General features: G+C 44.8%; 1 protein-coding gene across 2 annotated transcripts in view; it reads left to right on the top strand.

The window, feature by feature from the left end:
• kiaa0825 (KIAA0825 ortholog) overlaps positions 1 to 21338 on the top strand; it is a 110694-nt gene that overhangs the window by 16365 nt on the left and 72991 nt on the right. For both annotated transcript variants that reach the window (XM_047592479.1, XM_047592480.1), the window contains exons 7-17: positions 3950 to 4117; positions 5348 to 5433; positions 5601 to 5858; positions 9597 to 9874; positions 10472 to 10622; positions 12443 to 12633; positions 13506 to 13712; positions 13880 to 13987; positions 15727 to 15866; positions 18745 to 18924; positions 21051 to 21281. In XM_047592479.1, coding sequence (XP_047448435.1) covers positions 3950 to 4117; positions 5348 to 5433; positions 5601 to 5858; positions 9597 to 9874; positions 10472 to 10622; positions 12443 to 12633; positions 13506 to 13712; positions 13880 to 13987; positions 15727 to 15866; positions 18745 to 18924; positions 21051 to 21281 — 1998 coding nt within the window. The remainder of the gene's footprint in view (positions 1 to 3949; positions 4118 to 5347; positions 5434 to 5600; positions 5859 to 9596; positions 9875 to 10471; positions 10623 to 12442; positions 12634 to 13505; positions 13713 to 13879; positions 13988 to 15726; positions 15867 to 18744; positions 18925 to 21050; positions 21282 to 21338) is intronic.

The following is a 21338-nucleotide window of genomic DNA, read 5'->3' as shown; positions in this document are numbered from 1 at the left end:
CTACCGCGTGTTTGTCCATCAGGTGTACATGTATCTGGTGCAACTGCCAGCAGTGGCTAGCATTCACTTCAGAAACTGAAGACAGAAATTATTGTTTTTAACACGGACAATAGCTTAAAGTTGGTATATAGCTTTTTGCCCTCGGACAACCCTAGACAGGAATTTTGGCATTATTTTGTTCCCATAAAAGCATACGATCATTCAAATCAGAAGATTCATGTTTTGACGACATCTTGAAGCACATAGCTGCTTTTGTGTACAGCTTGTCACATTAATTTAAAGGTTTCTTACAGTGAAACTTATCCAGAAGACACTTTCTAGTATCTGAAATCATCCAACTAATTGACCTTTAGGACTTTTATTCAGTTTGTACAGCGCCCTGATTTTTCCAGTATGTGCACTTGCTGCACATGCATAGAAAACGTGTTTCTTTTTTCTAATATTGTAACCACATGATAAAGGACTGGAGGCCATGTGGACAGCGTGGCAAGAGAAAGGCAGACTAGACTGCCGCTCTGATGGCCTGATTTACCAGACAGACAAAACACAAGAAAGAGGGGAAGATGAGGGACAGAGGATGAGAGAGAGGGAAAGATGCCGTGCTGAAGAGAAATTAAATCAGCGGCTAAATTATTGCATGATTGCCCATTCCCCAAAGACTTGGGCATCATTTGGTAGAAAGTGTCTAATAATTGGTTTTCGGCCATGTCAGACACATGCAATTCCCCCTACTAATGGCTCTGTTAGGAGGAACTGGGACTTGTGGGTCAGAGAAGGACAGAAAATGGTCAATGGCGGTGAAAAGCGCCCCTACACCCTCGTCCTTTTATTCCCCCTTAAATAAACGGGGGAGAGGAGAGAGAATGGGAGAGACACAGAGAAGGGGAAGGATGGCGAGAAGTGTGTGTTCTGAGAGAAGAGGAAATGAAGTGGCAATAAGTGCAGCCAAAGGGGAAATGCTCTTCACCGTGAGTTTAATACATCAGACTGGGAATTTGGCAGCCCGCCACACAGCAATTGTTTACCTTTTTGCTCACTGGCTGCATCTGTTCTGTTTTGTAAACGGCACTAAACTATTCGCCCGTAAACACCGGAATCAATAACAACTGCTAAGGGAATTCCCTTATCCCGCCCCTCCCTCTCTTTCCCTCCCTCTCCTCACCATGTTTTCATCCCTTACCACCACCCCTTTCCCTTCCCCTAGATCTCCTCCTCTCTGCCTTCTCTCTCTGTTCCCTGCCAGTCAAGAGCAATGTGTGTGTGTGTGTGTGTGTGTCTGCGTGTGCGTGTGTGTGTCAGTGTGCCGTGGAGCTGGTGGAACCCACAGAGAAAAGCAGAAGACTGATGGCTCGCCAGAAATTTCTGCTCTGTTTGTGTGTTTTTGTTTTTTTTTTTCTTCTGTGCTACATTGTTGTCATTATTAAGCACTGCAAACTAAAACTGGCCACTCTAGACCCACAGAGTTTGATGCTTTCACACATTTCTTAACAGCATCACTGTGAAATGTAAAGATCCACATACTTAGTTGAATAACAGATACTGATACAAATATTTGCATATATGCAGCAGACACGTCGATGGGGCATAACATTATGACCACGGACAGCAGGAGTAAATAACATTGACTATTTTGTGACAACAATGTTCTGCTGGGAAACTTTTGAACCTGGCGTGCATGTGGACCAAAGACACACCTTGATGGCAGCAGCCATTCACAGGCACACACACACACACACACACACACACAAATTGTAAAAACATGAAAAACAGCACAAGGTGTTGACCTGGCCTCCAAATTGTATTTTTATTTTACTTATATATGTGAATATATGTTTTGTTTTGTTTTTTTTCCTGGATGCCTTCTGACTTTGTGGTTATCACAGGGACATGTGACTAAATGCTTTAATGACTCTGTAATGTCACATGGACGATCTCTTATTTAAACATATCATTCTGCCTGTACTTTCAGCACCAGCTCCTCCCTTATTGATTCCCAGTGCATTGACCTTTGGTTGAACTGTTCCAGCAGCCAGTGCCCTTCCTCATTCTGCTCTATGAGACATGCTATGTACTATGCTATATGACACACCTGGGTGCTTTTAAGCACACCCTCTCCATCAACTGGCTATGGGAGTCTCCATTTGGCCTCACTGTTGTGACAAAGGTATAATGAGGTTTAGATGGCTATGTACTAGACTGCTATGGCTATAAGGCTATTTGGCTAGGGAGACGGCCATAAATACCTATATGGTCGGCGCGGCAGAGCCCTCTGGAAGGCTGACACACAGCGATGCTAAACATCAAGGTCATGTGTGACTGTTTAGAGTGTGACTTAGTGAGCGAGCGGAGCCATCAGAGGGTCACAGGTTGAGGGAATGAATAGAGTCTGGAAAAGGTGACGCTCCACATGAAGTGGTGGTTAATGGTTGCTCTCGTCAGATAAATGTCCCAGAGCAGGTGAGGATGGGGGGGCCCGGGAGGGTTTTTTTTTTTTTTTTCTATAGAGCTTGTACCGACTGCGGGGTTGTCTCTTTAACCAGGCCCGTTTCTTTCCAGTTTATGTTGTTCACTCTCGAGTTGTTGACAGCCTTTTTTCGTTGCTCCCGCGTTAAGCGCGGAAAGCTCTTGATTTGCTGGCGACTTCCGAAACAGACAAGATCGGTGGTGCGTGCGTAAATGTGCGAGCTGGAGAACGAGGCTTGCACATGGGTGTCAACCAGGTCACGCGTGTACACATGCTGCAGGAGGAAGTCTCTCCAGCACCGACTCCCACCGGACCCCATTACGGAGGAGCCGCTGAGCTGCGGACCCATGCAGCTTAATTACACACACAAACACGAGCGCGCTCGTTTAAACACACTCCAGATAATTGCACAACATGCGTGCACACACACTTCATAAATACATGTATACACTCGCAAACACAAACAAACTTGAGGTCGGAATATATTCCGTGGTGACCGCAGAATCTGGTTGCAGAGTGACAATTATCTTGCAAGACTGACATGTGCAAATGCGTGCGAAAGTGTCTCCTACAAATCAAGTTATTCATAATGACCTGCGTTACATGCACACAAAACACGTGCGCGCACAACCCGACAGACGCAGGCACACTAGAACTCATTGATTCGCACTCATTAACACTCGTATCAACATGCACAAGTCTCCACACACGACGCATCAAGTCAAACCGCATGCATGATTAAGCCGGGCATCCTTGGGGACAATGTGTTGTCATATTGTCAGATTTTGTTTAACAATATAGCAAAATTACATTAGGATCCAGAGGCAATAATGTTACAATTATTGGAAAAAAGACCCCCCCCTCTTCTTTCCATCTCAACACTCAATCATCTGCGCGCTTTCAGAATCAAGGCTAATACTGAGCTCATCCATTCCCTAATGCCTTTGCAGTGGAGGAGCTCATTTAAGCGGACACACAAAAGTATTTGTGCATGTGTCTGGGAGTATGGCAACGCATCTCCCAGCCGCCCATTCTCCAGCTTAATGCGGAACATCCCCCGGGTGATGGCTTTGGCAGCCTCCAAAATGGGAAATCCATATTTGCCGAGGGGGTCATCGGCGGGTTAGGGGGAGAAAAGTTTTGTGCTGAGAGAGAAGGATGTGCGCGTGTGACTTCTCGGGAGGAGCAAAGTTTTGCATATTTTTTATTTTTTATTTCCCCCACTGTCTCTTTGTTTATACTGCGTATTGGGAAAACATGAATGGGTCGATATTTATAAGAGGTGTCGTGTAAGGCAAGACTTCTGGAGGGAGGTGTTTTCTGACGAGCACGTGTAGGCTGGGAGGTTGGGTTGAAAATCTATTTTCATGAGATATTTTATTCCCTTACTGAACTGTGCACTTCAGCATGCGTCTCTCTGTAAGTCATACATTTGCACATGAGTTGTTTATATGATCTCAACTCTCTTCCCCCCTCCTCTCACAGCACCGACGGAGCGTCCCATGAAAAACAGGAGCTTCAGTTTGACCTCCCACCAGCTGAGGGCGTTAACCCAGCTGGCTTGCACCCTGCTGGGCTTTGAGAACGACGTAAAAGAGCTGATCGCTAACACGACCTTCATCACCTGGACAGGAGACACTCCCTGTGTGAAAGGTACAAACCGCGAGACACCGTGGTCATGTTCTTTGTCAAACATGGACTTTCCATTTTACAGTTCAAAGTTATTTGCAGTGACCAGATATCGTTAAAATCCCACAATCTTTGTCTGACAGTTATCAAACAGATGGTGGATGGATCACAAAAAGTGAAAACATTCTGTAAGAGTGATGAGGTGGGGAGGAGGACTCATAGCTCTAGTATTCCTAACATTCTGGCCACAGACCTGCTTGTGTTCCATACCTCAAGGGACAGACATCCACTTGCGCACACATACACAATGTTACTTGTTCTAGCGGAAAGTCTGACTTGTGGCTGGAGAAATGTGTTATTTTAGTTGGGAATTATCTTGGGTGTTATATAAGCCTTTAGTATCTTTTCCCTCTCTCCCCTTTGAACTACTGCTGCGGAGATGTTAAATGAAAGCTTTTGGTGCATGGAGTAATTTCCATAAAGGTTACATTTACAAAAACAAGACTTGCAGAAAGGCTCAATTTACAGAGAGGTAAACAGCCTTTAAAGGGCAGTTATCCAAATCATTAATTCCAGGCAATCAAACGGCTTAATTACCAGAAATTCATCAGATGGGCTTAAAGGTCAAAAAGTGATGCGCTTGCTGCTTCCTCCTCCTTCCGTTGCATGCAGTCTTGTTCAGCTAAATTGCCTCGCCTGGGGTCTTACACTTCTGCCTTCTGATTAAGAAACTGTGGCCTTGATGTTCATGCGTTTTAATTGCAACCCAACCCAACATCCTGTACGCCTGTCTTAACGCCACCCTGCAGTCCCCTCCGCCTCACGTCTACACAGCATCCCCCCACGGAATTACCCCGTGCACGGTTCATACTATCTGGGTTCAAATCAAATCTATACCCCAAATTTAGACTCGTAAAGCCGAACCATTAGCATTTTCTCCCCACTCGCTTTGAGGCATGTAAAGTCATACTCCGGTTACTGTGTCTCACATCGGCTAGTGGCGGGAAGAGGGGAGCAATTATACAAGTTATTGTAATTGATATGGAAATATTCATGCTAAATAATGCATAGCTTTTAAAAGGTGCTACAGATTGTCACAAGTTATCAAATTCAAATGAGCGTTTCTCATCTCGAGTGTTTCTCTGGCATTGTTGTGATGCGAGTGCCATGATCTAAGAGCGTGTCCAAGCGTAGTTGCTGCACTTGAGATGCTTTGCGCAATAATTTAAATAAAGCAATTCATTCTTCACTCAGGCCTCTTGGATAAGAGTAAAGACGACGCAGACTTGACAACAGATGGCAAGAAATCTGCCACGGAAACACTTCTCCCCACACCAGAGGTGAGACTTCTCCACGAGTACCTTGCAAGAAAGTTGGAAGTCTGTTACAACCATTCAATGCCATTCAGACTTTTTATCTTTTCTGTAATTACAAAGTGCCAAGAGGAGTTGTAGTGAAATTACCTGCAAACTTGAATTGGCTGTTGGCTCATCTCCTGTCTTTGCAGGCGCAGGTTTTGCAGTTTACCTGGAGGTCAGCATTCAGGGGACTAGTCCCTCACATGGAGCACTGTGTCAAAGTGGTGTTGGACGACGTTTGTGCCAAGAACCTACTACAAGAAGAGGCCTTGCATTCTTCTGGACACACCTCTGTGGCGCTGAGCCCCGCCACTGGACGCGCCGCCGTCACTGCCGGCAACACACGTCTCAAAGAAGACTACCTCTACGCCCACTCGGAGAGAGAGACTCCCAAAATGATAGCCAAGGTACTCTTTGATAAAAAGTCGAATAGACCAGTATTTGTTTTCTCCCAATTAAAGACGTTTGCTTCAGGACTCTCCCTGAGCACTTTTTGTCTCCGTAGTTTTTTCAGCTTTTTCTTGTCTGAAAAGCTAAACTTTTATTTTTGATGTAAAATTACTCGACGTTCTAACAATATTTAATCAAAAAAGTTTGTTTTCAGGAACATTATTGTGCTTATAATCCCCTATTAGCCTATCCAAATAGCAATAGCGATTCTGTGTCAGTTCTATTACACATTGGCAGCATGCACCAATTAGAAACACTGTCCATTTTCTGTTCTTCTTTTTTGCGGGTTAGATTTAACATCTAAATCTAAGATGTTTTGCCCCAAATATGAAAGGTATCCTCAGGTCTAATGCATGTGTTAATTCTGGGCAACCTTTGCGTAGGGCCGCAACCCTTCATCTTGCGGATGAGCTTGTTTTGCCACACATAAGAGGTGTCCCTGTCCTCTGTTCATCCTTCTTTATTACTACCTGAATGAACAATGCGGGTCTACAGCAACACCCAGACCCCGGGAGATTAATGTTCTTTGTTGCTCCAGCGAAAGCTCCCTCTGTAATAGAGAGCCCAAATGATTTGGGCGTGACACAGTTGACTCCCTGGATCAGAGAGAGCCTTGGGAAGAGTCATCAGTGTTACTTGAGGGGAGGACTCCAGGGACAAAACAGAGGCAGGAGCTAACTGAGAGTGGGTGATATTATGAGGGCTAGATGATGTTGTAGAGGAAGGTGTTGAGGATGTAGGGTGCGCTAATGATCGAGAGGCGTATCACAAAGGCAAAAAGTCTAGAGCGGAGGGGCAGGATAAAGGAAGGGTAGCGTGAGCAAAGGGATGAGGAGAGAGGGCCTGGGAAATGGCAGGAGGAGGCGAAATAGACACTAGAGATTAACTTTTCTCGAGAGGAAGAGCGGGGTCTGATGAGAAACCAGGCTTACTACCTAACTCCACAAAGTCTCTCCAATGTTTGGGGGCTGGACAGTCACAAACTTACTATGCAGTTTTTTTTTTCTTTACATTCTCATTCCCATCTTTCCTGTTTTATTATTGCAACTTTTCAGGGAGTTCCACCTGAAAACTTTCTCTAACGCACATTTCTCCATCTTCCTCTCAACTCTTCTGCTACCCACCGCTCTTCACTGCACTGCACAGACTCTTATCATTACTGCCTCACCTCTCTTCTCTCTCCTCCTCCTCCTCCCACTCCCACTCTCTCCTCCTTTAGCCCTTTCGCATTGACAGCATTTGTGGCTCTCATTGCTAACGAGTGTCAAAATTTGTCTGCGCTCAGGACCTGTACAACGTATTTATGTGTAGGTCATCGCTTCAAAGATGAGAGCCTTTCAGCCCAAAGGTTATACACGCATGCATTTGCATTCGATAACACTGAGCCAGACAGACGTTCAAGACAAGACCGTGAGATGTTATATATATATTTTTTTTCTTCCTCCCCTGTCCTTTTTTGACACATGCCCTCGTGTTTGAGCAGAGAGCAAATTACTTCACTGGATGTAACCATGAAATATTGTCGGTTCAAAGGCATTATGATGAATCAATATTTCACACATTTATATTCATATGTTCATACCTCAATCCTCACTTATTTCGTGCGAGCCCACTCCACTGTCTGTATTACCATAGATATGCGGGCTGCTCTGATACTGTTCATCCATCAGAATGCACTGTGTACTTTTTATTGGCAGGTAGATGAAAAACAAATAGCCCGTTCCCCACATCTGGGATCGGCCCTCCTGTCAGAACCTGAGACTGAACTCTCCCTGCTTCCCGACCCTCCTAACCTTGATGCTACTTCTCTGTAACAACACCTTTTTTTGTGCTCAGACTTCAGGAAAACCCTCACCTGCGCGTTCCGCGCACACATTCTGCGCACACGATCAATCCTCGGTAGCGCCTAAAAACTTTATACAGTCTTTTTCACCTTGCTGCAATAGTCCTGATGGGGATTCCAGACTTTGATCTTTGCTAGTTAAGGTTTCAGTCTGACTTCAACACGGACGCATGCGTGTGATTGTTTTCGCGAGCGCGCTTGTAAAGACGACTGTATGTATACTGTGTATGTGTGCGTGAACGTCTCCCGACACTCTGTGTGTATGAGTTCTCTCACCATCCTGACCGTACAGCAAGTCTGTCTCTGGTTTCTTTCTGTCAAACTTAAGCCCCTAATGACTACACGCAGCCCGATATTGACTTAATTGTCCAAACGGCCATTGTTCCGAGGCCCCACAGGAAGCTTTTATGGAGAAAACTGTGCAAAGAGATCGTGGGATAGTCAATTGCACGGACGCACGCTGTAGCTCTGATGTGACAGAATGTCGAACTTGCAGCCCCGGCAGTGAGTCAAGTAGTGGTGTGACTGTAGGAGCATGTAATATATGTGACTGAGTGACTTATTCAACTGGCATACAGCTGTCTGGCTTATATGCTTTTCCTCAGTGTGACCTGGCGCGATAGCTCCAGGGAACATGGGAAATATGCTTTATGTAAGACTTTCTAGAGATCCACCTGACTCATAACTCATGTATATGCATACAGTGCACGGGCCTATAAATTTAGTCTGAACTGACACACATACGTGACTCTCTGGCTCTTGCCTGATCATCTTTCAATGTTTTCAGTGTGATGTAAATAAGAAGCACATGAGGACTTATGGGGCCAGTGGTATCAAGGTGTGTGCGCATAGCGTTGGTGTGTGTGTGTGTTTTTTTTTTCTCTGCAAAATAGTACATAGTGTTTTTTTAAACTACTGAATGTAGTCAAAATATTACAGTACGGCACATGTGTTGTATGCATTTATTTTGTGAACGACCGTCACCAAATTTATATCATTATCTTCCAAAAGGTTCAAACTACTGCAAAGGTAGGGTCATGTACTACATTTAAAACAGTTTCACTAGTAGAAGTAAGGCACATCATTAAAGCAGTAGCTACATTTTCATCAATTAAAAATGATAAGAATTTCAACTTTCAGTAATTGCAAACAAATACTCAGACTGCTTACCTGTATGTCTGCTTTGATCAGCCAATCTCCCCGTCCCTGGAGAGGTGAAGTTGTTGACAGTCTTGTCCCTAAAGGTCTCTCCCCAGGACAAATGTGAATAAGTTTCGCTTTTTGCTCTTGCAGATATAGAACAAGCGTTAGGTCTTTTGCTCTGCTGAGACAGCCCTCTCAGTCTCACCTTTACCTCGCTTTTCCTTTTCCTTTCGTCTGATCTTGGCCGACTACCAGCATCTTCCCGCGTACTATATAACATATCCGCCTGAACATGACACGTGCTCTTAAAAAAAACTGAACTGATTAAAAATTAAACCAAAGTGCTGACGTATCCTCAGAAGTGAAATGTTTTATTTGACCTGATACCACTTCTGCATGTTCAGCAGGAAAGTTCATGTCGGGGGCATGTCTTCAGACATCTGTATTCTACGTTTGCACCCGTCGGTGTTTGCCTTTGAGCTGTAATGGCTTGCACAATGTTAGAATAATGCATGGGTAATGCTCGTCTCAATCTTGAATCCTTGTCATTCCACTGACTCTTTGCAAATCTTCCATTATTTACATCTAATGAGGTCTCTCTCTCTCTCTCTGATGTTTTATTTTTCTTCTGTTTTTCCACTTAGTTACAGATTTTCCTTCTGCTGTCGAGATCATCTTTTCTCTTCTTTGCTTTCTGTCTCCCCTTCAGTTCTGTGGAGCGATCGTGGATGAACTGGATGCCTTACTGCCACTGGCGGCAGCCTGCAGGGATAGCTCTCTCCTGGGGGTGAGATCAAGCTTTGTGGAGGCGTGCGGCAGAGCAGCTTTCGCTATGTTGGGCCGTCTGCAGGAGAGGGCTCTGGAGGTACCGGCGTCTGCACCCATGAAGAACCTGCCTGCTCTGCTGGCCACTTGCATTTATGTGCAACAGCGACTAGAAGACTACAACGCCAGACTGAAGGATTCAAACATTACAGCAGCTAAAATGTGAGAAGGATGTGTGAGTGTGTGTGGGTGTCCATTGTCAGAAATTACAATGTGGGAATGTAATGACACGTTGTTGAGGATATTGTGCATTTGAGATGAAGTGGGAAAAGAGTGGAAGTGATTGACAGGTGGTAATGACGTCCACATTGTGTCTGCAGCTGGTAAGTGTTGGTATAACCCCCTTATATCCCTTTAACCTCTGCTCGTTGCAGATCCCTTCTACCGGCGTTCCCGGTGCCCCTTTGTGCTCCTGTCCCACCTCTGGCCACGTGTGCCCCTCCACCTGCCTTTATACTGTGCCCATAAAGCACTTTCCCGTCCCCGTTCCATTCAGTCGCTACTTTTAGACCTCCTGCACCCCTGCCAAGCCCTTTCCTCTCTCTGGAATGTGGCAACGCTGAAAAATTTAAAGGATATATTGTTTGATAGCTCACTGAATATACAGCAATTAACCGTGCACCTGGATTGCAGGATAACGCTGAACTCTCGACCCTACTAAGCTTGTTCCTTTTTTTTTTTTTAATGTGCCTTTTGTATTATAGACGATGTATTTTACGTAATTTTCTTTAAAGGCTTGTTTCCTCCCTCTGTGCCTAGACCCCTGACCCTACTGCCTATTCAGAAGTTCCGAGATACAGTGGAGGCGATGCGGGAACAGCTGACCGGCTACTGTATCCAGATTTGTTCTACTTGCATTTTTCAGGATGCAGAAAGTCACAACTGGGCTGACCCCAAACCTTTCTATGAGGTAAAATGTCCTTACACGTATGTCTGTATATTCAGTTGAATTCTTTACCCCAAATCATAAAGTAGCTGATAAAATAGCTCCAGTATAGTTAATTTCACTCCTTTATTATAAAGGGGAAAAAAAGAGAGAAAATTCTAATGCCGTGTGCCTTAGCGGGCTTGTTCTGTAGCTTTTGAGGAACTCTAGGAATTATACTCGAGAGCTTTCTTGCTTCTCCCTTTCATTCCCACAATACCTTTACCTCCCACTCTCCTTCTTCTATCTGAGCCTTCTACTCTGAGCTCCCTGAGAACATCTGTGGCTTCCATGCTGCCCTGGGGGCTCCAGGGATTCAGCTGTCTGAAGTCTGCCGTCTACACTGGGACCGTCTGGAAATAGCATAGGGCCCCTGGAACTCCCCTACCTTTATGCCCTTAAACCAATCTAAACCTCCCCTCTCTTTCTTACTTCATCCCGCTTTTGCCTTTTTTTTCCCTCCCTTTGTTCCTCCCTCCTTCTCTGGGTCACTGGTGTCAGACAGACCTGCTGTGTGCAGGTGTGCGCCTTTATTCAACCATCCCCGTGTACATCTGTACGAATGAATGTACGTGTGGGTGTGTAGCAGCATCTCAGGATGTGAGCTTCGTTCGGTGTGTACGGTACGTATCAGGTTTCCATCTCCTCGATCCCCAGCTTGTGTCTTGGCTCTTTCACAGCTTAGTGCAGCTCCAGAGGGACCCTCCTCCGGCTTCCATCTTTCTTATTTTACATTCACTTCAGCACACGAATCGTTATTGGCAGACGAGTGTTTTAGTGTGCCGCAGTAAAAAAAACAACAACATATGAGGTCAATTAAGTCAATCTAGGGCCATTTTAAACATTAAACTACTATGTTTTTGTCAGAGCTTCAAGATCGTAAATCATAGGAATTGTTTCTCTTCCACAGATTCAGGCCTTGCTCTTTATTTGAATCCTGTACAGGAATGTGTTGACCTAACCAAAGTTTGACATGAACAAGTCTAAATATGCTTTTAGTCGGGTTCTGCATTAACACTAGCGTACATGCAAAAATGTTAACCTGCACATAGAGCTTAGTAGCATTACCTCTCAATGAGCAAACAATGAGAGGCGGGATGGGGGGAGAAAATTGAGAAGGGATTCAGCTGCATGATAAGTTAAAGGCGAGTTGATTATTTTTGGATGTGCCAGTAGCCCTGCCGCACACACCATGTTATTTTTATTTTTTATTTATGTTATTTTCGGTGGTTAAATGTGAGGAGTTTGTGCGAGTAGAGGTGGAAGAATGAATGCATCCTTCTATTTCCTATGACAAAGCTACAGGATGCCGGGATAATAAGCTTTTTCTCTGCGTCCGTCCTCCTTTGCCTTTGTCTCCCCTTCTTTCTTCCCACTCTCACTCGTCTTTGCTCTCTTCATTTTTTTTCTTTTGAGAAGAAATCCTGACTTCTCCCCTTCTGTCTTTTGTGTATGTGTGAGTGTGTGTGTGTGCATGCAAGTGAAGTGTGCCCCTGTTGTGATGTGATCTCCAGTCCGGGACTTTAAAGCGGTCTAAAATCTCAGTGGGAGAAGAAACCCAGGTGCAGAGTGCAGGTGGCATGACCACTGAGGCATCCTGGTGTTGACAGACCTGCGTCTCCTTCTCACTCCCCCTTTCTTCTCCTTCTGGTTTTCTCGCTTACTCTCCCTCTATTTTTATCTCCTCCACTCTCCGATTTTTATTTATTTATTTTTATTTTATTCTTTTACTTTACTGTCAGTGCCCATATCAAAACATATCTTCATCTGTGACTCCCCTCCCCGTCCGCCACTTTCTTCCGCAGGGCGAGCGGTGCTCCTTCTCGCTGCAGATGTGGTTCTACTTCCTGTGTGGGCTTCGTAGCGACATGTGGGCGGTCCTTCCTGCAGAGCCGGCCAAGGAGGTGCTCGGCCAGGTGCTGTCGGAGACTTTGCAGCAGCTGGTGCAAAGATACGCCGGGGCCCGCGCTTCATACAAGCGACACCTGCAAATCAGGTGCTTTATCACGTGTTGAGCTGCTAACGCTGCTAATGTCCCACCTGATAGTTAGATAGTTATCACGTGTCCATTCTATGATGAGTCACATCTGTTTTGGAAGCACGAGGAAGAGCTGAGCGATATTAGGCAGGTGGTCATAATGTTATGCCTGACCGGTGTACATCATGTTAAGGATCATCATGTGATCGTGGAGGTCTGATCATAGCGTTGTGGGGCGTCATCACTGCAGTGTCTTCACTTGCTGGGTCGTCCTCTCCCCGCTTGGTAAATCATGACAACGTTTATAGTGAGGTACACGGTAAGAGGAAGAAGTGTGGACAAAGATAAAGTGCGGTATGCGTGTGGAATACTGCGAGATGTCAACACAAAGCCTGGTTTATGTTGCTTGGAGACGTGCCTGTATCGGGAGTGACGGTTGTTAAGTGTTTGGTTAGGCTAAACAGATGACATTTCATAGCTTCCAGGTCTCCTACGTTTGTAACACTCACATTGATACTTTTATGCTGCCTCGCCCCTCCTTCGTCAGTCTATCCCCGCGTGTCTCCAATAAGGATTTGGGCCACAGGGAAGAAAGGATGGAGGAGATGAGGAGATGAGAGATGAGCGGCACTCCCCCGACCAGTTCAGAGAGCAGATTTATTGGTGTTTACGTAAAAGCGATGGGTGGGTTCGGTTAAAGAAGTGCTGAAATCCAAAGCCCGGACGCTTAACTTTCTGACAGTAAAATTAACAAGGATGCGTCCGACCGGATTTGCGTTGGAGCTGTGAAGTCGTAGCGTAACGGGAGATGATCTTTGCGGATTTTCGCCAGTCTCTTCTGATTCCATCTCTGCATTCACCTTTTCTGTTCCTCTCACCCTGTATTTCAGAGCTGACATCACAGCCGTGTTGCTGTATGTGGACCACCTCATGTGGAGTGTTTGTGAAAGTCCTGAGGCCTCGGTGCTCTCTGATCCTTCTACAGCTCTCACCGTCGTAGCAGGTGGCTCGCGCTGGCCGTGGCACATCCACAACCTGTGTGAGCAACTCCTGACAGTCCTCGTCATCACCACAGCACCCTTATCTTTGCTTTATAGGTTGGTACTTTATGCATATTATGTTGTTATTTAAATTAAACTGCAGTAAAGTTAAACCAAGGCAGACCGTAGGTTGCGTACTTTTTATCTAGTGAACACAGACTGTCCATCTGCAGCTTTTTTTTGCAAACCAAAGACGCCGTGTGCATTAATCTTAAATCCTCCAGGACATTTATGATTAATGTGGCGAAGGAATCCACACCACACCAGCCCAGCAGCTCGGTGCACTGGCGAAATGCTATCAACCCTGACCTCTTCACAGAGCAGGACATACGGTATGTAAAATACACCCATCAAACATCTGTCACCCATCATACAGTAGGTACCAAACAGTATGCATGTTCACACACAAACACATACACACTCAGGTATGCTAAGCCATGACGCACCCCCGCCCACTGTGTACAGAACCATATGTGAGTGTGGACTTCCAGCTGCACACTGTGTGTGTGCGTGTGTGTGTGTGCAGATACACATACACCCCGCTGCTCGGACTTAAACCTACAGTTGCCCTGGTAATTTAGCACAGATGCAAGTGGGAGAGGGGGGAAAAAAAGTAATAAATAAAACTGCTGTTGCAGCTGACACGGGTTTGTTTGTGTTGTGGAGGGTTTTACAGAAGAGGCATCAACACACGCTAGAATGTACGCCGCCACGCAAGTGTGTACATTTGTGTCCAGTTACTGCTGTGACCTCCACTGCGCAGTCAATCACTCTCTCCCCTCACCCCTGTCTCCACTCTCCTCCTCCCCTCTCATTTCCCTCACAGCCAGAATGATGTCATTGCGTGCTGATGGAGCACAAATCAAACTAACCCGCACTCGCATGCTCCTAAGTATTGAGGAGCTGAAATTAGTTTATTTTTATGACCTCTTTATTTCTTTGCTCCCACCTCCTGCCTTCAGTGCAGAGGCAGCATGGGGCCTGCCGTTGGCCAGTGGCCAGATCCACAGGTTCTCATCCAGGACCCGGCGTCAGTGGCCAAATCTTTCCCCAGCAGTCCATTAAAATAAAACCCATTGTTATGGTTATTAAATAAAACAATAATAAAATCAAAAAGGACGTAAATAAATCATCCGGCATTACGGGCTATGAAAAAAAGCATCTGAAGTTGGGTTTCTGTTATTGCGCACATTCATGCTCTGCATTACTTTTCTTGCTTTAGCACCCATGTGTGTGTCTGTGTGTGTTTATGTGTGTGTCTTTCCTGGCTCTGTAAGTTGACCCTGCGCTGTAGCTGAGTAGATTTATCAGCGCAGTTAAAAGAGGATTTCTTCTGGATTTGTGGTCCCAGTGACATCATAAATTGTGCTGTCAGACTAAGGCATAGTTTTCCTCAGTCAAGCAGCAGGGTGCACCCTGCTCTAGCCTTTTGGCTCAAATAGAATGGTTAATTTCTGGACAGGCACCCCCTGATCTGCCTCTCGCCTCCTTGCTGTTCATACAAACTGTCCATTCCTTCCATTAGATTTTTTATTGAGATGTATAAAGTAACATGCAGGCACGCGCGCACGCGCGCGTGTCCCCATTCTCGCGCGCATGCACACGTACATAACCACAAGCGCGGGCCATGAAGAGTATACACGCATGCACACTTACATTCACACACACCGAGGATACGGCTCATTACCCACAGCTGGCTTCAGCTTCTTGGTTATACAAAAGATGTAGGAGGGGGGTACTGCTGTATATTCATGTATTTGGCTGTCTCCCAAATGTTAATTTGCTTTTAGCTGGCCAAGATTAGAGCTAATTCCTTCCCGGTGCACAGTATAAGTAAGCAAGAGTAAAGGCATTTGGAGGCTAAGCGTATATCTAGAGTGAGTGACACAAAAGGAAGTTACCACTGTAACCCTGACTACAGATCGTCATCCAAGACTTCAGTCTTTGTCTTTCACTCATGAAGCTTCTCCCCGTCTTTGTTGTCTCTTGCTAAATGGATTGCTATCTGTATACTCACCTGACACTGCAGAACTGTCAACTTTGTTTTCCTTGGTTCTCTTCCATCCCTCAGACACGGCCTTGTGGGCCTGGGAGCCTTGGCATGTCAGCTGAGGCTGCTGACCTCTGACCCGGGACACAATCCCAAGTTACTACTGCGAATGCTGCTGTACGGAGACTGTCACCTGCCCAGAATACTCCTGGAAAATTCTCGTGAGTCTGGTTTCTTTACTGTCCATGAATCGGTGTGTGTCAGTTGGTAAAGGGTAATGTGTGTGCATTTGTGATGCATACGTGCCTGTCCATCTTTTAGGGAAAAAAAAAACTTCATTCATTTATAATAGATTTTTTAAATTCCTGATCAGTTTTAATGAGTTTTAATGAAGTGTTTACCAGCGTATTCATCAGGGTCCTTTAAGATCCTAAGCGAGTTATATAGACTCAAGATTAACTCCGTCCATTTTATGAAGTTATCGTCAGCATCTTTGCCATCATCATCATCATCATCATTTTCACCTTGGTCATCATCATCACTAAATCAATAGAGCGCAGTAATAAACACTCAACAGGCCCAGGCGGAGCATACGCTCTGACCTTTAAAGATTTTCCCTTCCTTCTTTTCTCCTCCACACAGCAACAGTCTAACCTTTAAAGACTGTTGTGCACTCGCACATTAATTCACATTATAGCGACCTCATTAATAACAACTCTCACTGTCTTGTTCTCTCGCTTGGTCTGAGTCTGACTCGGAGGCCCAGCCATGCTTCTCCCCGCACGCCGCCGTAAATCAACGCTAGAAGCGCTGACTCTCACGTGTTATCACGGTGACGGGGTAATTAACCAGGAAGCGGACAGACAGAAGGAACAGCTTGACTGAATGCTTACACTCTCATGAGCCGCTGCACCTCTGCCATACATGTACATGCTGATGTATGTACACCGATCAGGCGTAACATTACGACCGCCTTCCTAATATTCTTTAGGTCTCTCTTGTCCCTCCAGATCCAGCAGTTGTGGCTCATCACAGAATGGACGTATGAGTTTGTCCTGTGGTGTCAACACCTTCTGCTCTTTTTTTTTTCTAATTTTTTGAGTTGTTCCTGAACCATTTTTGTGTGTGTCTGTGTTAGGCTGCATCCTGCTGGGGATGACTGCTGCCATCAAGGCATTGCTATGGGGTGGGGGTGCTACATCAGTCTTTGAGCTTGGCACTTTTTTTTAATATATATATCCTAACTTTTATTCACTACTTTTGTGTAGAACTATTGTGCTGAGTGGCACATTTTTCTTGCCCAGTGTACGCTTCAACAAAGCACACTAACTTCTCAGAGAGCTAGCAAGCTAACTGAATGACCTTCACATCGTCTGATGATTTGAAAATGTATCTCCTCCACATCTACAGTATCAGTTTTCGTGTTTGCACAGCTTACCCAAAATTAGAAGGGTCACTACCTCGAGTGCATGCACGCACGTACACACACACACACATAGACTTTTTATTATCTTCTGTGTGTCTGCTTCCAATTACAGAGGTTTGCAGAAAGGGCCCTTGTGACTGGTTGACTGGTTGTCCGGAAGATAAACAGGTGTATGTGTTGGCTATGTATCAAGGCTGGATACGCTTAGAGGAAAAACTGAAAAGAAAAAAAAAAAAAAAGAAAACAACTGAGAAAAAGGCATAGAAACATAAACACATTGGAATTATTGTGTGCTGCAGGAGTTGTGGAAACTCCATAGAGATGTGCCAGCGTGCTGACATCTGTTTTTCTGAAGTCATCTGCTGCTCCATAATGGGATCATTATTAAAAGGAACCTAGTTAACCTGCCATGCTCTCCAGCACCCCAAGTGGAAATTAATGTTAGTCACCCCTGTTTCCTTGGACCAGTGCAGCTACGGCGGTGATATCCAGAACATTGTCTCCTTAAGGACCAATTACCAGACAGGCAGCGAACAAGGTGCCAGTATAATTCACATAATGCAGCCTAATAGACTTATTGTTGGTCAGGCTGGTTGTCCACTTTCCGTGTACATGTTCGGTGTGTGATTGTGACTGGAAGAGAGAGAGGGAAAAATAGAGTGCGACGTAGAGGAAATTCGCTCTCGTATAGACCTTGAGTGCTATCAGTTCTTCCTACCCGAGTGTTATTAAGGTAGCTGATGTTACTGCCGCTGTAATATAGCAGCTAATTTAGCCCTGTCATTTTAAAATAGTTCAGCATTAGTCACGAGGAAGCCATGCTGCCCTCCATCACTGCGCCCCCTCATTGACTGCTGTGTTGCATACACTCTCCTATTCAAATAGCTGTCATCTCCCACACAGCAGACTGACAGACCGCTGGATGTCTGCCACCTCTGGAGCAATGGGCCTTTCCTCAGCAACCCCTGTCAACTTAACACACACACTTGTAAGCACACAAAATACATAGCCTATATAGACATCCATATGGGTTACTCACACACGCACACACACACACACACACACCTCCATCCTCAGCCCTGTGCTCAGACAGCAAGCCCCACAAGGACATCCTGTCAAAACCTCTTCCTTTTCACTTCCTGTCTCCGTGTAGTGTGGATCCCACAGCCAGGGGCTTTGAAATCTGTTTCTTTTTCAGTTTTTTTTTTTTTTTTTTGTGTGTGTCTGTTTTTTTTCTCCATCTAACACAGATGTGGATTTTTCTTCCCCTTCTATTCCACAACGCCTTTTGTTCACCCTTTCTGTTAACATGTGTCAGACTGGGCAGCCTTGACATTTTCCAATGTGTTTTTGTTCGCAGAAATCAAGATGCTGTTTCATAGGATAGGCTTCTACAGCTTTCCCTTCCTACTGCACCTCCATAATGTGGATATTTTCTAAATCCTTATTTAAAAAAAAAAAAAAAAATCTGTTTTTACTCTAACCCATACACAAGATGGAGTGAATGTGTGTAAGCCTCTTTGTCCATTCGGTTGCTTGTGTATGTGTCAAGAAGTACTCCACAATACAAGTTGTATTGGCATTTCGAACATCCACATGTTGTTTACGTTATGTGTATTGTGCACAGAAGAATCCCACCATATCCACCGTTTTTTTTTTTGTTTTTTTGTCAGATTTCTGCCAAGAGAGCGATTTAGAAGTGTCGACGGAAAATCGCAAAGCAGGAGATGACTTCATTGTCGCGTTGTTCAGCCTTTTCTGTTGCCTCAGTCACGTTCCCGAGGCCCTGACACAGGCCCTACAACCGTACCTGGAGAGAGCACACATATGGGAACATCTCTACTCACTAGCAGGTATAGTAGTTAAATTTAGCTTAACACATGATGTTGTGGTTTAGGGGTAATTACCACAGACGGTCGTTTATGCTTGCCAGTGCCATCCTCATCCAAAAATGGTCTCAGTACATATGATGGCGCAGGAGCTTGAAAGTATTACCAACTGTGCGTTGGTGTGTCTGTGTATAACTTTCTGTGATTGCCCACGGACAAGGAAATGCATTTCAGACCAATCACAGAAGTTACAGTCCGACATACCCCAGTAGTTAGTTCCATTTCTGAGGAGGTGCACATCCAGTTACGGGGTTCATCATAGGATCCGGAGCTAGGCCGTAGCTACCCTGTCAACATGCCACCACGGTACTGTGAGTTGTGCTTTAGAGAGATGGATATTAAAAGTTGTTAAAGACTACAGATTTTGCAAAATTGTGATGTGTTTGTATGACAGTCTTCCTGTACATTCCTGTTGTGTTGCCTCTTTAGCTCTTGACGTTTTCCCAGTTGCTTCTGTTGTTTTAGAGAAGACTGAAGCAACTCAAGCTCACCTCTATCAAGAGTTTCAAAGCTTCCTCCATACTGTGTCAGACCGTGATCTTAAATGCTCATCTCTAAAAGCAGTTTAGTTTTTAAGTAGATAGATATATATTTAACCACTGTAAGGTATCCATAATTCCATTTTTGATTAGCTTAAAGTTATTGCTTTCGTAGGGCTTAACACTGTTCCTTTTATCTATGGTAAAAATACAACATGATGTGAGGATAAAATACCAACTCGGCATGCTTGCAGTTCATGCTAAAAGTTAAAAGACAAGTGTTTAGCTTCAATAACCAGTCATGACTGTAAGTAGCTCATCCAGTGATTTGACCTTATTTTTCAGCGATACAGAAAATGAAGTTGATATATTAAAGCTGAATCTGAGTAAATCTCCCCACAAAGAGTATCTCTGTTTAGACCAGTGTTGACATTACATGCACATAGGCTTAAGCAAGACTGTAATATGCCATGACACAGACTGCAATTATTCCCCAACTCTTCCTGCCTCCTTCTGGTGCACGATTTAATGCAGAGCTTAATCAGAACTCCTGTGGAGTGTGGAGCTCTTTTTAGTGGTGATTCTTATATCCTGGGTGAGTGGTAATTATTATAGCATAAATTAGGGTGATTGGGGAAGAGTATTTGGATGGAGACGGAGCAAGGGAGGGCTCGACAGAAGGAATGAACGGAAGAGAGATAGAGAGCACCAGAGAGGAATTCTCAATGTCATCCAATCCACATTTATGCTCACAGGGTAATTAGTTTAATTATTGGACTGTTCCAAATCTTTGTATAATAATTTTGGTTACAGGATACCCCCCGTGCCCCCATTTCTATTTAAACTGTTCGCTGAGTTAACTTAGCATAGATTACGTTGAGAGTTTCACTATTTCCCCACTTACACTGATGTTTCATCACACTGTAGCAGGTTGTTTCAGATCAATACACTAGTCAATACAGTAGCAGGCGGTTTAAAGTCTGAGAATCAAGTGACTTTGAAAAATAGGTCTAGGTCTCACCTGCCACAGAGCGCTTCTCTTTGGAAAAGCGATACCATTTCTTGTTCCACTCTCCTCTTCTTTCCTGTGGCTCTGAGGTCACACATTTGTTAGGCGTCCCCAGGGATTCGAGTGCACTTCCAGTGCCATTTCTCTCTTCTGTAGCCTTTGCTTTTACAACTGGAGCTGTAGGAAGTTTATGGGTGCCATACAGTTTCATGCTGTAGCTGCTCCGCTATCAATATGAGCGGGATATGAAAGGGCACAGTGATGAAAGACGCAGTTGCACCTGGAGAAGGTAGTAAGATTCCTGTCGTCAGGCCACATGGGTTTGATAAAATAAAAAAATAAAAAAGAAAGAAAGAAAAACATCAGAATCTAGCTTGACTTCTTGCCTTCCGTGTTGATATTCCAAGAGAATACCTTAGCGCCATTTGAATTGAGAATATCTTCATTCCCCTTTATTTAACTATGTATATGTATCTGTATTGGAAACTATGTGGATTAAGTCCAATAATCATAATGTGAACTGACAGATAGATTTAGGAATGTCCGTTTTACCCTTCATTTATTTATTTTTTTAACATGCTGCCTCGATTCCCTTTTGTCAGACACAACGCAGTCATTACCTGCAGTGATCGGCTGTATCCGAGGAATATTCACCAAATCTACCAACAGCCTCCTGATCCACCTGGTCTCCATGGTGCTGGGTTGGCAGGCCACAGCGGAGACCAGTGGAGACTTGTCCAAGAGGAATTTGCCAGAGAGCGTCCTGGCAAAAATACCTAAGGAGTGGAACTACGCACCGCCGAATGCAAGGGGAGGGGACGCCGTCACTAAGAGTATGTGCACGCTGGCTCCCGTTCACGTCCCGATTTCAGGCTTGTTTTTTCCAACAC

The sequence above is a fragment of the Mugil cephalus genome, chromosome 8 (assembly GCF_022458985.1).
Source record: "Mugil cephalus isolate CIBA_MC_2020 chromosome 8, CIBA_Mcephalus_1.1, whole genome shotgun sequence".
NCBI classification, from domain to species: domain Eukaryota; kingdom Metazoa; phylum Chordata; class Actinopteri; order Mugiliformes; family Mugilidae; genus Mugil; species Mugil cephalus.
Note: the sequence above shows the minus strand (reverse complement) of the source record. Positions and strands in the feature narration are given on the sequence as shown.